The 18,938-nt window shown below is 37.5% G+C and overlaps 1 protein-coding gene across 6 annotated transcripts in view; it reads left to right on the top strand.

The window, feature by feature from the left end:
* The window catches only part of UNC13B (unc-13 homolog B), a 234,723-nt gene that overhangs the window by 117,195 nt on the left and 98,590 nt on the right, over positions 1-18,938 (top strand). For all 6 annotated transcript variants that reach the window (XR_007146242.1, XM_047829522.1, XM_047829521.1 and 3 more), the window contains exon 8: positions 15,334-15,568. Coding sequence is in view for 5 of the 6 variants with exons in the window: in XM_047829522.1 (XP_047685478.1) it covers positions 15,334-15,568 (235 nt within the window). In the remaining variant the exon portion in view is untranslated. The remainder of the gene's footprint in view (positions 1-15,333; positions 15,569-18,938) is intronic.

Raw genomic sequence — 18,938 nt, 5'->3', positions numbered from 1 at the left:
CCCTGTGCTCTACCTATTGATCCTTACTTCCTTCAAAACCTCTGGCATAAAGGAAGTTTTGAAAGATGAGTAGGAGTCAGTTAAGAAGGAGAAAAGAGTTTATGGTACTAAGACACTAACATAAAAAAGCATGACTTATAAGCATGTTGAAAATTCTGGATGACTTGAGGGCAGGGGATAATAAGAGTGGGGCAGGATCAGAGATGAGGCATAGAGTCTTCATATCTTACAGGATTTGAAAGCTGTAGCAAGCTATATTTTATCTTGAAGACAATGAGAAGCCTTTAAAGACCTTAGGGGAATGAAACAATCAGATGGTGGTGATTGTAGTGATATACCCAGTTTGTTTGATATATTAAAAAATCTTTTGTAGAATATAACAGATACACAACTTCATAAAACAGACATTTAGTTTAATGAATTCACATAAGATAGGCAAAAAATTGACCTTTGTCAGGCACCCTAGAAAGCTCTCCACAAGCCCCTTCCCAATCATAATTTCCATCTCCCTAAAAGTAACTACTCTACCAACTTTATGCTAATGACTTCCTTGCTTTATATTTTATCACTCAAGTGTACATCACTAAACATAAGAATTTATTTTTGCCTATGTTGTCTTTTTTGATACATCTTATAGTTCTTTTTTAATCTATGGGTTCCTTCTCCATCTCCTAATTTTTTTCTTGCAGTTTTTTATTGAAGTGACAAAGCCATTAACTACATGGCTTTGTTTGACTTACACTTTCCCATATTGTGAATTTTGCTCAATATATTCCCATAGCATAGTTTACTCTTCTGTCCTTTATATTTTTTGGTAACTTGATAGTTGAACTGCAAGATTGATCAAATTCAAATTTGATATATTTCATTTGAAATGTACAATTTAAAACTCCTCTCCTATTGGTGGATGATATTTGGATTTTTCCCAAATTTTTGCTATTGAAACAGTGCTAGAGTGAGCAACTTCATACAAATGTGTTTTTTTGTGAATATGCAAATGGATCTCCCCTTCCCTATTATATATTGTGTACCTTTAAGTACCTTTCCTTCATAGTTACTTAATATGTATGATTGTTTGATATATATTTTTGTTCTTCAGGCCATAAATTTTATGAGTAAGGGAAATGTTTATCCGTGTATTCCTAGTACCTTTGCTCAATAAATACTAGTTGAATTAGTGCATTTCTGTTAAGCAGAATTATTGGATTAAGGGATATACACATTTTAAATTTTGGTAGATATCATCAAGTTATACTCTAGAAAGATTGTATCTATTTATATTTCTGCTCCCGATACTCATTTTCTCACATCCAGCCTCAATGCCCCTTTTGCCCTCCCCCTTTTCTCCTCTATCTTTTGATCCTCTCCTTCTACAAACATTTTTAAAGTTTATTTTTAGTAATCTCTACACCCATTGTGGTGTTCAAACTCAGGACCCTAGGATTAAGAGTCACATACTCATGACTGAGCCAGCCAGGTGCCTTAGAAACATTTTTTGATACATTCTTGGTTCTGTTCTAGGTACTTAGGATACATCAGGAAGCAGAACTCAAAAAGATCCTGAGTGGGAGGAGACAGTAAATGTAATGAATAAGGAAATTATATGGGAATTTAGAGAGTGGGCCAATTAAGGAGTAGATGGTTCAGGGGCACCTGGATGGTTGGGTTTGTTAAGCATCTGACTTCAGCTCATGTCATGATCTCTTGGTCTGTGAGTTGGAGCCCCAAGTCAGGCTCTGTGTTGACAGCTCAGAGCCTGGAGCCTGCTTCGAATTCTGTGTCTCCATCTCTCTCTGCCCCTCCCCTGCTCATGCTTTCTCTCTCTCTCTCTCTCTCTCTCTCTCTCTCTCTCTCTCTCTCTCCATCTCTCTCCCGCCCCCCTCTCTCTCAAAAATAAAGGTTAAAAAAAAATTGAAGAGTAGATGGTTCAAGGTAATTGGGAACACTAGAATTGAAGTTGTTGTAATTATAAATAAGGTGGTTAGTGTATAAACCACAGAAAATGACTTGAGTAAAACTTGGAGGTGGTTAGCAGTATGGCTCTCTGGGTGAAAGTGTGATGGTTAGAAGAAATAGCTGGTTCAAAGGCTAGTTGATCTATTCTGTTTTTCTTCCTCCCTCCCTCCCCCCCCTTTCTTTCTTATCCTAGATTTTTTTTTCATGTTTATTTATTTTTGAGAGAAAAAGAAACAGAGTGTGAGTGAGGGAGGGGCAGAGAGAGAGGGAGACAGAATCCAAAGCAGGCTGCAGGCTGTGAGCTGTCAGTACAGAGCCTGGCACAGGGCTCAAACTCATGAACCGAGAGATCATGACCTGAGCCAGTCAGACTTTTAACTGGCTGAGCCACCCAGCTGCCCCTAGATCCTAGATTTTTTAAATTAAAGATCCATGTTGGTTTCCAATGTATTTATGACTTATAATAAAGATGGCTGCATATTAATATTATACTTCTCTGATCTAGATACTTCATTTTTTTAATTTCCCAATTTTTACTTATTTATTAATTTTTTTTAAATGTTTATTTTTGAGAGAGAGATAGAATACGAACAGGGGAGGGGCAGAGAGAGAGGGAGACAGAAGCTGAAGCAGGCCCAAGGCTCTAAGCTGTCAGCACAGAGCTTGATGCGGGGCTTGAACCCATGAACCTTGAAATCATGACCTGAGGCGAAATCAAAAGTCAGACGTTTAGCCCCCTGAGCCACCTAGCCACCCCACACCTATTTTGTTTCTTAAATTCCACATGAGTGAACTCATATGGTATTTGTCTTTCTCTAACATATTTTGCTTAGCGTAATAAACTCTAGCTCCATCCATGTTGTTGCAAATGGCAAGATTTCATTCTTTTTGATGCCTAAGTAATAAATTATTATATATAAATACCATATCTTCTTTATCCATTCATCAGTCAGTGGACATTTGGGCTCCCTCCATAGTTTGGTTATGGTTGATAATGTTGCTGTAAACATCAAGGTGTATGTGCCCCTTCAAATCTGTATTTTTGTATCCTTTGGGTAAATGCCTAGTAGTGCAATTACTGGGTAGTGCAATTACTGTATTGTAGGGTAGTTCTACAGAATGGGAGAAGGTATTTGCAAATGACCTATCTGATAAAGGGTTAGTACCTGAAATCTATAAAGAACTTTTCAAACTCAACACCCAAAAGACAGCTAAGAAATGGGCAGAACATGGGACACCTGGTGACTGACTTAGGCCTCCAACTCTTGATTTTGGCTCAGGTCATGATCCCAGGATCGTGGGATCATGCCCTGCATCTAGCTCCATGCTGAGTGTGGAGCCTGCTTGGGATGCATGCTCTCTCTCTCTCTCCACCCCCCCTAAAATAAAAAAATAAAGGAAATGGGCAGAAGGCATGACTAGATCATTTCCAAAGAAGATATCCAGATGGCCAGCAGACAGATGGAAAGATGATCAACATCGCTCATCATCAGGAAAATACAAATAAAAACCATGGTGAGATACCACCTCACACCTGTCAGAATGGTTAAAATTAACACAAGAAACAACAAGTGTTAGCGAGGATGCAGAGAAAGGGGAACCCTCTTGCCCTGTTGGTGGGAATGCAAACTGGTGCACCCACTAGAGAACAGTATGGAGGTTCCGCAAAAAGTTAAAAATTCCTGTTTCTTGATCTGTATGCTGGTTACACGAGTGTGTTCACAGTATTCATTGAACAGTACTCTTATGATTTGTGTACCCTACTGCATCTAATACTTCAGTAGGGCTTCTATATTAAAAATAAGGAGTAGACATTGAACATTTCAAAATGGCTAGGAATTACCTAGCTGTTCAATGTGATGAATGCATTAAACAATTTCTATTAATAAATCATCTTTCCTTTCCTATAATATGCCCTAGTTGATTATGGTAAGTTACTCTTTTACTATAATTTTTTTTTAATGTTTATTTATTCTTGAGAGAGAGAGAGAGACAGAGACAGAGTGTGAGCAGGGGAGGGGCAGACAGAGAGGGAGACACAGAATCTGAAGCAGGCTCTGGGCTCTGAGCTGTCAGCACAGAACCTGACGGGGGAAGGGGGCTCGAACTCACAAACTGTGAGATCATGACCTGAGCTGAAGTTGGACACTTAATTGACTGAGCCACCCAGGTGCCCCAGTTATTCTTTTACTATAATGCCAGGTTAGATTTGCTTGTATTTTAACACATATGTTCACAAAGAAGTTTGGTCAATAGCTTCTTTTTTTAAAATTCTCTTATGTTAGGTTTGAAGTACTTTTCTTTATTAACAGTTTTTTACTGTTTTCACTGGAAAGGGAAGTTCTATAGTACTTATCTACTGTCTTGAAAGGGAGAAAGGAATAATTTCTAGTGGTTGACTTTACTGTCCTTTGTGAGTTACCTGGTAATTACTACATTTTAGTAATTGGTAGATGAGTCCTGTCATTGCCTAGACAGATGACTATTCACTTGAAGTCTGAGGCTCAACTATCCTGTCATTTCATTGTCATGGAAAAATTGACCGTCACTGGACTAACTGGTGATGTAACAGTTGCCTGGGGTTGTTTTGTTTGGTAACTATAGACCTTACTTTTTTAATGTGACTATTTCTGATTTCTAATGTTTTCCACTAGAAACAAGATGAAATAAACAGAACAAGAAGCCTGTGAGTATATTGCCATTGCATAGTCAACAGGGATAAGTAAAGAATCTTCACCTTCTATGAAAGAGGATTCATTTTTAATTGGGTCCTGGACCTGCTAGAATTTTCTCATTTACATGTATGCTCACATTGAACTGGTCTTTGAGCTCAGTAGGATAGTCCGTCTGGCTGCCTTCTTCCATCAGTGCAGGAGCACTATGCTTTTGACTGAGAGACTGGCTTTTTCATATAGGAAGTTCTATAGCTTTATTTTTCAAATTGTAATTCAAAATCAGTGGCATGAGAGTCCCCAGCTTCTTACTGAAAAGGCAGATTCAAACAACAACAAATACAGATTCTTAAGCCACTTCCGGCATTTTGAATTAGAATTTCTGGGAGTGGGATCTAGGTAATGCGTTTTATAACAGGACTCAATTTTTTCTTTCTTTCTTTCTTTCTTTCTTTCTTTCTTTCTTTCTTTCTTTCTTTCTTCCCTTTCTTTCTTTCTTTCTTTCTTTCTTTCTTTCTTTCTTTCTTTCTCTCAAGTGTGTTGTAGGGGCACCTGGGTGACTCAGGCAACTGAGCGTCTGACTTTGGCTTGGGTCATGATCTCACTGTTCGTGAGTTCGAGCCCCATATCAGGCTCACTGCTGTCAGTGCAGAGCCTGTTTGGGATTCTCTCTCTCCCTCTCTCTCTCTGTGCCCCTCCTCCACTTGTGCGCAAGCACACGTGCTCTCTTTCTCTAAAATAAAACATTAAAAAAATTTTTGAAATTCATCCATTTTGTTGAGTGTATCAGTAATGCATTTCCTTTTATTACTAAGTAGTATTCTATCATGGATATACTACATTTTGTTATTGATTCACCTATTGCTAGGCATTTGGGTTGTTTCTGGTTATTGTGAATAATATGAACATTTTCATGATCATATGTTTTAATTTTTCTTGGTTAAATATCTAGAAGTGGAATGGCTGGATCATATGGGTAGATGTGTGTTTAACTTTTTCAGGAATAGGCAGATGGTTTTTGTTTTGATAATAGAGACACTGTATTAGAGTCATTGAGCATTGTTTAAGGAAAATTGTTTAAGTGGAACTTAAGAATGGGTACCAACTAAATAAGGGAGAAGAGGGAACTTTTACTGAGTAATTATCATTCGTCTGGCACATGGAGCTAAATGCTACATACTTGATTTTCAATTTTTATGCAAATTTGAGAGGTGTTGTTACTATTCATTTTTTATAGGTGATGAATAGAAGGGCAGAGAAGTTAAGCAGCCTAAGATCACACAGTTAGTAAGTGATGGCTTTAAACCTAGGTTTATCTGGTTCCAAAACTCAAAACCCATTCTATTAAATCAGCAAGGAGTGGAAACGAAGGACATTCTGGCTTCAGAAGTTGAGGGACAAATAGGGGAAATCAGGCTCATTCCTTTATCTCCCAAGTGTGGCAAGCATAGGAACTGTGACAATACCTGTTTGCCAGTTAACAAAGACTTTGTTTTGGGGGAATGGTGGACAGTGAGATTTGATATTTATTTGGTATCAGATCATAGAGGGCTTTAAAAGCCGTTAAAGATAAATATTCTCTTTTATAGATAGTGAGCAGTTACAAATTATCAAAACGGTAACGATGTGATCAGAAACTGGATTTAGGAAAATTAGTCTAGTTGTCATCTGCTGGGTTGATTGAATGGGACAGATCAGAAGGTCACAAGTCCAGCAATAATCTGCAATAATTCAGGCATGAGGTAATGGATTCCTCAATAAGGACTGAGAAACTATGAAGAAGGGACAGTAAGAAGGAGACCTCAGAGTGGAATTAACTATTAAGCTTATTAACAGGCTGGACACGGGAGATAAAGTAGAGAGGAATTTTTGGAATGGTTTTGTGGTTTCTGGCTTGGAAGTGCCAGGAGTTCAGTGGTTTGGGGCTTGAGGTACACTTGGTAATGCTAATCTGCACAGAGCTCATAACATTATAAATACAATGTCATTGCCAATAGAGGCTCAGACTGACTAACTCTTAGCATCGGGAGCCACTGAACTGCAGGGTAATTGGTTATTCACGTGTTAAGTATGTGAACTGAAGAGGTTTAAGGCTTTAGGGAGGTGGGAAACATTAGCATGCTCATTAAAATTGTCAGTTTGGCACATATTTGTTATGTGTGAATGCCCAATTTGAGAATGTTTCTGGTTTTAGAAGAGGCTCTTGGTGTACTTAGTTTTTTCTGTAACACATTTGGCCACTGTCTGTTCCCTGCTTGCTTCCTTTTTTGCATCCTGTGATAAGCAGTATCTTCTACCATGCTCACATTCAGTGTTTTACTGTATGAATTGTGGAATCTCTTGATGTCTCCTTATTCTATTGTATGTGCTTCCATTTTCTTCTAAACAGTCTATACTCCAGCTTTCACTCATTAACATTTCTATTAAAGTTTTTAGTAACTTCTTTATTTCTAAATCCAGTAGGCCTTTTTCAGTTTCTTTCTTTCTTTTTTTTTTTTTGACTCTCCTGTAGCACTTAACACTTATTGATCACTGCTTTCTTGAAACTTTGCTTTTGTTTTTGTTTTTTTTTCTGATTCAGAGATGATACCGTCCTGGTTTTCTTCCTCTCTGGCTTCTTCACACCCTCCTTCATGGACTCTTCCTTTTTGTTTTTTTAAAATCAGTTTTATTAAGGTATAATTTACATAGAGTAAAAATCTCCCTCATAGTGTCCAGTACTATGTTTGTCAAAACACAAGCACATACAGTCTTATAACCATAACCATAGTTAAGATATAAAGCAGTTCCATCAACCCTAAAAGTTTTCTAAACCCCTTTGGTAGTCAACCACTTCCACTCCTGGCCCATGCAAACCCTCATTTGTTTTCTGCCCTTGTTGTATTGCCTTTTCCAGAATATTATATAAGAATAATGTAGTATGTAGCTTTTTTTGTCTTTTGGTTTTTTTGTTTCAGTTATCATACTGCATTAGAGATTCATCTGTGTGTTTCTGTTCATGCCTTTTTATTCCTGAATAGTACTCAATTATATGGATATACCATGATTTGTTTATCAAATGGATATTTATAGTTATTAGTGAATATGAATTAAGCAACTGTGAACATTCATGTATAGGGTTTTATGTGAACATGTTTTTATTTTTCTTGGGTGAATACATATGAGAGGTTGCTGGGTTTTATGGTATGTATATAACTTAGTAAGAAATCCCAAGATTTTCCAAAGTGACCTACCACTTTGCATTCTTGCCAACCATGTATGAGAATGCCAGTGTCTTCACAGTGTCACCAACACTTTGTTTTGTTCTTTGTTTCTTCCCTTCCCTTCTTTGTCTGCTTTTTAAACGTGGCTGTTCTGTAGGTTCCCCTCACCCCTTTGTACAGCCTACCCCCCTTATCCTGCATTCTGCCTCATTGTTCTTATATACTGACATTTTAATTTTTATACATGATTTACACCTATTTGTTGAGCTGCTATTTTGTGCCAGGCACTAAGGGTACAGCAAGGAACAAAGCAGAAAAATCTGTTTTCATGGCAGTTTGTATTCTGAAAACTTAGAACTCCACATATCTTTCCTCAGCTCCACAACCATGTATCCATCTGTCTCCCAGACATATTCATTTGAGATAGCACATAAATACCTCAAAGCCAATAATCTAACACTAAATTCATCATCTCCTTCAACTTGCCCCTCTCTTGTATTTCTCTTCTTAATGAATGATGCCATACCCACCCAGTAGCTCAAGCTAAAAAGCTGGGCGGTATTATTTAGGTTTTACTCTCCTCACTTCCCACATTCAATACTTACTAACCCGATATATTTTATGTCACAAATGTACCCACTCTCTCCACTCCCTCTGCCACTTTCCTAGTTTAAGCCATCATCAGGCCAGTATAGTAGCTTCCTTACCAGCCTTCCTGACACCAGTCTCCAGTCCACCTACCCTACAAACTTTTGGCCATACTGCACCACCACCACTCTCTTTCTAAAATGACAAATCTGATTCTGTCTCTCCCGTGCTTAATTCCATATTATTTCATTCTTATGTGGAATTTAAGAAACAAGCAAATGAAAAAAGGAAACATAAAGAGACAAACTGGAAAACAGACTGTCAACCGTAGAGAACAAATTACCAGAGGGGAACAAGGTGAGGGGGCAGGAGAAATAGGTGAAGAGGATTAAGAGTATACTTACATTATGAGCACTGAGTAATGTATAGAATTGTTGAATCACTATATTGTACCCCTGAAACCAATATAACACTGAATGTTAACTGTACTGGAATTGAAAAAAGAAAAAGGCTGTGACAGCTCTGCATTAACCTCCAGATAATTCCAATTTCCTAACATTATTAAATTTCTAAATATTACCTGGGACCTCCTTTGATTAGGTTCTTTTATAACCCTGTAGCCTCCTATTCAGATATGCTAGAACTGTTTTCAGGTTCACTGAATATACTTTTGCATGTATAATTTCCATTTCCTGGAATAATCCCTTACCCCCTTTATTGGTACTTATGCCTAGCAAAACCTAACAATTCTCAGTATTGTTTTACTGGCTAGTGAGATGTTTTAGTGCATTTTTGGAGTGGGGAAGGAAACTTGCCCACTTAAACTGATGTTGTTTCTCTTATAATGGTACCACTCTCAAGTGACAATAGGGAACTAGTTGGTCAGAGAGCATAACTTATTTTCATGGCTTAGGGTTGGACCTTGTAGATGGCATCAAATCATTCATTTGGTTTAGTCATATAATAGACATTTATCGAGCACCTACTGTGTCCAGGAAACTGCTATGCAGTGCTGTGGTACATTCAAGGATGAGGCAGTGTCCTTCAATGAGAGGCTTCTTTGGGTCCAGAGTTTCAGGAGAAATAGCATTGTCACTTGCTTGGAGCAATCTAGGGTGATAGGCATGTTCTGAAGTTCTGTGATTATTTTTCAGTTTTTTTTTTTTTTTAAAGAAGCAAGGTAGTTATTCACAGTTGTTATGGCAACAGTGGTACAGCCTGGAAGAATTTTCTTTTAGACCCCTTCTTTCCCTGTGTTTAGAGTGTAAGTAAATTATTAAAACAAAAAATGTCACAGTAAACCAACGTATCCTTTTTGAGGGGTGAAAAGAAGGGATGAAAGTAAGTATAGGAAGAAAACTGACTCTCAGTGTATAGTTAAATTAAATAGACTGTGACTGATTAGTAGTAGTCCCATATGCCCAGGATTGCGAGTTAGCTCAGGTAATGAAACCATCCTGTTTTGACGTCATTCAGTGCTTCCAGAATTTTGAGTCTTAACCGCAAATTTTCAAGGGAACTGCACCTTTAGAACTCTGAGGACTTTCTAACCCAGACGTTGACAGTCCCTCAGCAGATATTAGGGTTGTCAGTGTGTGGACCCTCCTGCTACCTATTTATTAGGAACTTATAAGGCAAGCAAAAACTTGGCAACATGACAAAACAACAAGAAATGCCCATTGCTTGCCCTGTTCTAGGGACCTGTGCTAGGTACTTTATGTGGATTTTCTCTTATAATCTTTCAGTAACCAATGAGACTCATACTATTCTCATATTACCTGGAGGAAATGTCTGTAATAACTTCTTCAAGGCCATATAGCCAGTAGTGGCAGAACTTAAAAGAACTTAGTTTTGGCTTGAGTACTCATATTCTTAATTATGAAGCTAAATTACTCCTTGTTTCTTGGGATAAAGGCCTATTTTTAGTGATTGTGTTCTCATGCACACACATGCATCACATTAGTTGCCTCAAATTCAATTTTGAGTGTGAAATAGGATTTAAATGTAATTAACATTGAATTTTTTTTAATCTGAAAAATGAATAGAAAATGTTCAGTTTTCTCTTGTCATTCAAAGCTCCTGTGTTTTAATGGATTTTATTAAATTCTATAGGCAGTTGAGAAAAAAAGTGGCTCTCTCTGAGCACCCAAAGGGCTACAGTGTTTCATTACATTTTGGAAGATTAGAGGTTAATGCCATTCTTTGGCCTTTTAAAGAGGGTCAAAATTAGACATCATTGCTCCCAGACAAGGGAATCACTCTCTTCAACTATGTTAGGTCTGAGATTCTCAGGGACCATACTGTGGTGGTCTCAGATTTGGCAAACATCAAGACAAGGAAGGATTTCTTAGAGACAGGTTGAATTTTTGTCATTTTGAATAAGGAAGGTTATATATGCTCCTAAATGATGATGTTCTGAGACCTAGGCCAGAAGGAGGTTTAAAATAGTGTAGAAGCAGGGGTGCCTGGCTGGCTCAGTCAGAGGAGCATGTGACTCTTGATCCCAGGGTCATGAGTTTGATCTCCATGTTGGGTGTAGAGATTATTTAAATAAATAAAACTTTTTTAAACGAAGAGTGTAGAAGCTGTTTTTTGTTATTCTGTATGGTAAATTATAGAGAGCAAGGGTACTTTGTAGATTTGTCTCAATGCTTGATAGAAGGCAGAAGCCTGTCTACATGTTATGTGAGAGTAATGGAACACAAGTAGGGCAGGCTCAAGCAAGGTAAGGTGTATAATGATTGGTGGGTTGGGGAAATGATCTTTGAATTATTCCTAAAATTGTCTCTGTCACTCTTCTTTTTTGCTACCATTTGCGGTTTTCTTAGGTCACTGGACCTATTTGGGCTGGGGAGAGCAGCAGAGTACGTAAGAAATTGAATTCCTTATTAATTTTCTTGATTTTATCCTTAAAAATTTTTTTTTTATTTTAGCCTTTAACACACTCCCTCTGAACTATGAAGCAGGATATTCATGCATATAAGCATATATAATTCCATCCCCCCCCTTCTCTCCTACTTAAATCTCAAGAGACCATTACTTGCAGCGGAATGGCATATCCTTTCAGGTTTTCGAAGGGAGGGAAGGAGGGAGAGAGAGAAATTTCAAACCAAAGTCCCAGTTATAATCTTAGCAGTATCTCTTGATTTTTCCTTCCCAGAGGTAAGTAATACCATCAGCTCCTAGTATAGGAAATCCTCTCCTTTGGTCTCTTGGCTAAGGAGTGCAGTGACTAGAAGAAAGTTCATTCTGGAAGTTTATTTTTGTGAACAAGAGACTGAGGACATGGTTTGACTCTCCTTGAAGCAGCCCAGCTAGGCTGGAAGCCAGCTTCATTCTAGAGCTTTGAGAGTGGGCAGTCAGTTCTTTCCAGCAAGATACACAGCCTCAGGCTAACGTTACTGGCTCTGTTATCCATCTTACAGGGGGGTTGGTTGAGTACCAGTGCTTAGATATCCAGCAGGTGCTAAGAGGGGCCAAATTTTGTTCTCCCTGGGATTTCTCATGAATATGTACTTTCTGTCATTTGAATCCTGAGTATTTCCATTACAGAAATGCTGCTCAAAGGTAGCCTAAGAGAGCTAACTTAAGGTTTTCAAGTAGAAAAAAGTAAGCCTTAAAAAAAAAATCGTTTGATTTCTCTCTCCTTTTTTCTCAAGCTGATAAAGTTCTATCTGTACTCTGGGTTTAAAGACAGGGATTCAATCCAGGAACACCACATACCAGAAAGCCTCATTGTTCAGTATTTCATTCAGTACTGTTTGAGTGCCTACTCTGTACCAGAGGCCCATTTTTGACCCAGCTTAGATTATTTTCCCTAGGTTCATTTTCTATCATTTCCTTCCATGTCCTTTTATGTACCTGCCAAATGAACTACCAAGTGTTTTTCAAAATTACATATAGGCTTTCTCACTATTGGGCCTTTACACATGCCATTATTTTTATCCAGATTCTAGGAGGTATTTCCCTCCAAACTTAACCTGTTGAAAACCTGCCAGTCTTTCACAATCCTCTCCTCCATAAAACTTTCCCTGCTCGCACTAACAGGAAGTGACCTTACCTTCAACTGATACAGCATTGGGTTTGTACTGTTTCAAGATTGTTCGTTTCTTGTATTTGTATCAATATTTTCTCTCTCCTATTAGGCTGACTCTACACTCTGAATCTTCTGTGTTGTTTACCATTGTGCTTATAGGCACTCAATAAATACTTGAATGAGTTAATTTTCCCAACCTTTTCTATTTTTGCCCTCATACGAGCTCACAAGTCCTCCTTAAGCTGAGTAACCAAACCTGCATATAGGTTCTCTTTCTCAGTGAAACCAGGAGTTTTCTGTTTTAGCTGCAGTGGTGTTGTGGAGGAGAGAGTAGAGCCAGTAAGAGATCACCACTGCCACACTGAAAGCACAATTCTTTTATTCAAGCCTTTTCCTTAATTTCCCTTTTTAGTTTCTAATCAGCTTTGGTGGTGCCAGGAGGTTTACTTTCTAGGGAGATTGAGGATGGTGTCCAGGGAGAAAAGCTGGTCTTTGCTCTCATCTACCTTTTTTTCTATTTCTCTCTGTCATCTCACCTCCCTTTTTTGTATTTCCTTTCTCCTGTCCCCTCCTACTTTTCATATTCTCTTCTACTTCTAACCTCTTCTTTCTAGAAACATTTTGTTTCTTAATATTTGCCCTTTATTTTTTTGAGTTTATTTATTTTGAGAGAGAGAGAGAGAGAGAGAGAGAGAGAGAGCGAGCGCACAAGCAGGGGAGGGGCAGAGACAGAGGCAGAGAATCCTAAACAGGTTCTGCACCATCAAAGCAGAGCTCAGCTCGGGGCTTGATCTCACAAACTGAGATCTTGACCTGAGCCAAAATCAAAAGGTGGATGTTCAACCAACTGAGCCACCCAGGTGCCCTGCCTTTATGTCTTCAGTATAGAAATGTCAGCCTTTAGGAAAGTTTTAGAGTATTCTTCCTGTTAGCCTAGCAAAATAAAAAAGTAGAGCATTATTTAGGAGTAATCAGATTCAGTGAAAAACTAAGTAGTTTCTAACTCTGTATCATGGGCTCCTAATTCTGGCCTCATAATCAGTGAGATTGTCTATCACTGCTCCCTCTTTGGTTCTCTGTGTTGATACTTTTCCTGCTGGAGTTTAAGTAGGCTTTTTGGCTTTGTCTGCTTTTTTGCCCCTGTCCTCCCATCTGTATGCATGAAAAATCCATCTGTAGGTTCAGAAAGCATGAAGTCTGAAAGACATACTGGTTTTTGTCCCTTGATCCTTTCTCTCTAGTGTTCAGAACAACAAATGTATCAAGATCTGAAACCAATACCCCTAAAAGTCTCTTTTTTCTAATGTGTGATCAGAATGCTTTCTGAGCAGAATGCTTTGTATCCCCTATGGTTTGACTAGTACCCTTCCTGGCCATTTTTGAAGTTAGCCTCTTTTTCATGTTGATTTTTTTCTCCTGAGGTAATGATTACTCTCCTTTTCTTATGCTCATATGTTGCCTTAAATTCAAAAGGGAAAATGCTCATGAGATCTTCTATCCCTACTCTGAGCTGTACCCACAAATGTTGTCTGGAATCCAGTGTTCAAATTTTCTTCATTGGTTGTAAAACCCACATGTTTTAGCTCTCTTATCTCTTTTAGTGGAATTACTATCTACCATGTAGTCCTAGTGTGCAAGCCAAGGTGTCATTTCCCTGTTACCTTCTATTTGTCCCCTGGTTTTATCACTTCACTCTGGATTTTTTTTTTCCAGTTCCTTAACTCTTTTCCATTTCCACTGCATGGATGCAGGTTTTTATCTCCTACATGAGCGATTGTGAAAGCCCAATCTTACGGTCTTCAGAAGGTTTTCACTGCCCACATAACTACCAAGATTTTTTTTTTTTAATTACTAATATGAGGAGTCCATCTCCATTTTAGGATGATAAATAATTCCTTTTCCTCACTGTGCCAAATCGGAAATTGGCAAGACAGGACATATGGGATCATGCTTGGAGCAGGATTTGTAACTGCGGTCATTTTAGCTAACATCAAGAATAAAACTAGCTTGTCAGGTGCTGGCCTGAAAAGCAGAAATAATTTTATGAAATTATAGACACTGTTGTTAGACAAACTTGGCTGCATTGTCAGCAAGATTCCATTGCCAGTGTTTATGTTTTCCTCTTTAGCCCAGGCTTCAGATGGAAATTCTGAGCCCCAGGATGTAGGTACTTGATAGGAGTTGTTAGAAAAACCTGTTGTTGCAGCAAGACAGTGAGACTGTTCTGGAGTGCCTGGCTGACTCAGTCAGTAAAGCATGTGACTCTTGATTGTGGGGTCATGAGTTCAAGCCCCACAATGGGTGTAGAGCTTACTTAAAAAAAAAATTAAAAGTTGGCATAGTACTTAAAAAAAAAAAAAAAAACAACCGCTGCTATTCTTAGTCAAGCTTTTGGTTTGACTGCTGAACCTTGGCTTTGACTTTCCTCATTACCTGACCAGCTTCTGAAGTTGGACCTGCTTATTGGGTTTAGCCATCTGTTTTTAAAGTCTGAAAGCAGCAAGCCAACTTCAAATGAGAATTTCTCTTCTGCCCATTTTTATAACAGTAAAATACTAGAATCTATGACATTTAGAAACAGATTTTTACTAGAGTTATGGTAGCTAGAGAGTCAGAATTCCAGAGAATTCTGCACTGGGAAAATGCAACTTGGAACTCCTCTTGAGAATGAGCACTAAAATGAAAACAAGTGTCTTGTCTCATAAGGAAAGAAACTTGTGAGTATTAATTGAAACAGTTTTCTATATGGCATTGAAGTCACTTGGCTCGTGTGTTCTTGTCCTCAAGGTCCAGGTTTGTGGCTACTTAGGATAGAAGCAGAAGAAAATTCTGAAGAACTAAATAAAGCTGGAATGCTTTGACTGTGCTTCTTTCACAGCTTTTGAAGATCCTGATAGTGCCGTTGATGACCGAGATAGTGACTATCGCAGTGAGACCAGCAATAGCATCCCACCTCCTTACCATACGACTTCCCAGCCCAATGCTTCTGTGCACCAGTTTCCTGTGCCTGTGCGATTGCCACAGCAGCTGCTACTTCAGGGCAGTTCCCGGGATTCTTGCAATGACTCTATGCAAAGTTATGATCTTGATTATCCAGAGCGGAGGGCCCTCAGGTGGGTATTAGAAACAAAGCACTTTCTTTTCCTCATGTGTAGTTTCCAAGATACAACTGACAATATTTTGATGCTTTAACTTGAGGTGGTAGTGCAAATATAGCAACCTGAAAGGCCAAGCTCCAGCCGTTCTGTATAGATTATCGGTCTTTTTTTTTCTCTTTTATACATCCCCATTTAGACATTTCTGTTATAAATATTTCTCTTTATGATCAGTGATTCTCACCTGGTGGGAGCATGCTCACTTAGGGTGGATGATTGAAAACCAGCCCATGCCTGTGCCCAGCCCAGTGATTCTGATACACTTATCACCAAGATTAAAAAAAGAAAATCACAGATGTTAAATGTTTGGATAATCCTTCCTACCTAAATATTTCCCTGGGAACTTTAGATGATCTCTTCATAGCAGATTCAGTACTTTTGCTGGAACTTTAGAAAAATTTTAAATACACAAAACATGGTTAAAAAATGTTAAGGTACAATAACACATATAATGAAGAATCTCCCACTTGCACCTGTCCTTCTCTACCCCATCCCCTTCCTGTCTTCTAGTTCTCACACCACCCTTGTTTGTTTCTTATGTACCCTTCCATAGACTATTGTGATATATTTTTGAGTATAAAAACAAATATATACGTATATGCTCCCCCTCCTTCCCCCAACTTAAAAAAAATGCTAACAACATTTGGACAAATACAGTCAACATCCATATTCGTGTTATCTAGATTCATCAATTGTGTTAACATTATGCTACATTTACTTTTTATTTCATTCTCTCTAATGTATATTCATATGTGCATGCCTTTTTTTTTTCTGAACTATTTGAAATTAATTGCAGATACCATGTTACTTTACCAGGAAGTACTTGAGCATATAATTCCCAAGAGAAAGGACTTTCTCTTACATAGCCTCAATATAATGATCACATTTAAGAAATGTAACAATACAATGATACTATTTAATATATGGACCACATTTAAATTTCTCTAGTCCCAATTATCTTCTGTATATTTCCTTTTTTCCATTTTCCATATTTCTATTTTTGATCTAGGATCCAATCAAAGATCATGGTACATTACATTTGATTTCCTATTTCTGTAGTCTATTATAATCTAACATTTTTTGAAGAGTCCAGGCCAGTTGTTTTGAGAATATGCTCTTAATTTGGTTTGGCTGATTGTTTTATGTTTAGAATCAGGTTAAACATTTTTGGCAAAAACATTACAATAGATGCTCAGCAGACACATGATTTTACTTTGCCTTTTTATTGGTTATGTTTAGTTTGACCTCTGAGTTAAGAAATCTGGTATATGCCAGATTTTCCAGTGTAAAGTTACCCTTTGTAATTAGAGTATCTGGAATGATACCCTAGATTGTGTCCTTATTCTGTTTCCCCAACAACATTTTACCCATTAATTGTAGTATCCATTGATGATCCTTGCCTGAATTAATTATTGGTTGGAGGTTAATATTTTATTTTTATTTTTTATTTTTTTTAATACGGAATTTATTGTCAAATTGGTTTCCATACAACACCCAGTGCTCCTTCCAACAGGTGCCCTCCTCAGTGCCCATCACCCACCCTGACCTCCCTCCCACTCCCCAGCAACCCTCAGTTTATTCTCAGTTTTGAAGAGTCTCTTATGGTTTGGCTCCCTAACTTTTTTTTTTTTCCCCTTCCCCTCCCCCATGTTCTTCTGTTAAGTTTCTCAGGATCCACATAAGAGTGAAAACATATGGTATCTGTCTTTCTCTGTATGACTTATTTCACTTAGCATAACACTCTCCAGTTCCATCCACGTTGCTACAAAAGGTCATATTTCATTCTTTCTCATTGCCAAGTAGTATTCCATTGTATATATTTTAAAAACCATTCCAGTTTAGCTCATAATTTTGGTTGCTAAAATTCACCATCCCATAACATAATATCATTTCTTTTTGCTTATCTTGCCAAACTGGTGAATATTAATCCCAAGCCTCAGATGGTTGCCTACCTGCGATACAACATCCTGTCTCAGTTTACTATCATCTGTGGGAATATTTTAAATGAAACTTTTTCACCTATCAAACATCACATAGAATTTTTACTCTTTATAATCTGATTTTAAAAAGAAATAGGCCAGGAATTCTACTGTAGTTGGTCTCTACTCCTTGCCGGTTTATTAGTGAACATTTGCATATTTTATATATTTGATTTTAGTTGTTTATATTGTCCTACTTTAAGAAAAAAATAATAGCAAAAATCCATGACTTTTGACCTTCTTTCCCTCTATATTTCCAAGTTTTAGATGTGTAGGCCAGCAATAATAATGGTGCATCAACCTAAATTACTACATTTTATTTAATTATTACCCTATTATTATTTTGATTGTTTCCTAGGCTACTGCTATAATAATGTTTAGAAGAGTATTAGTAATATACTTTAAATTGCAAATTTTTTCCTAAAATGTTTTTAACTTAATCCCATATAAATGTGGTTTTATTGTATCAGTATAAGACATGAGTTTAAAGAATAAATATTTTTTCCTCTCCAGCAGAGAAAAATTAACATGATTTTTAAGTAAGCTTTTATCATAGACATTTTTAACTTAAATTTTTGAAATGATTCATCCTTTAAAAAGTTTGAAGAAATTTTATCACCAGCATTGATTTTTAAACTTCTCTCTTACTGTAAATACTAAGTTCTTGGAGATGGTCTGAGTCCTTACGTTACACAGTTTCTTAGTAAGAACATTTAAAATCCTGAGGGAACAAATGTTCTCAGTACCTGCCAGTAAATTAGAAGTGTAAGAATAAATAGCTTTATTCACTATAGCAATGGCTATCTATTGATTTAAGTTGAAGTATAAAGCCTTCTAGGCTGGAGTTAGTTTAGTTTGAGTTTTTGCGGATACTGGAGAATAATGAAACTCCATGTAAAAAAAAAATATGTTAGATTGGATTTCCTGTCTCAACTAAGTGGGCTTTTTTGAAAAATATTTTTAAGTAATCTCTATACCCAATGTGGGGTTTGAACTCACAGTAATGAGATCAAGAGTTGCACCTTCCACCTACTGAGCCAGCCAGGTACCCCAGTCAAATGGGCTTTCACCTAATGAATCCAGAGTAACTGGAAACTTACATAAATTATGTAAAAGCCCATAATTTGAGATTTGAAAATAGAGTTGGACTTTGTTAGATATATATATCCAAAGTATCTCTAGTGTTGAGGGATCAAAAGCAAAAGAATATCTCTTGAAGTTTATTATTAATACCTCTTCAGTTTCTCCCTTGAAGATTTTTAGTGACTATGAGACCACTATGATCTTCTTTCTGATTCCTAAATAAATACAATTGGATGTTAGGTCTATAAAAGAACATACTGGGCTCA

This window comes from Prionailurus viverrinus, chromosome D4 (genome assembly GCF_022837055.1).
Source record: "Prionailurus viverrinus isolate Anna chromosome D4, UM_Priviv_1.0, whole genome shotgun sequence".
In the NCBI taxonomy this organism is placed as follows: domain Eukaryota; kingdom Metazoa; phylum Chordata; class Mammalia; order Carnivora; family Felidae; genus Prionailurus; species Prionailurus viverrinus.
The sequence above is the reverse complement of the archived record's forward strand: the minus strand, read 5'-3'. Positions and strand labels throughout refer to the sequence as shown.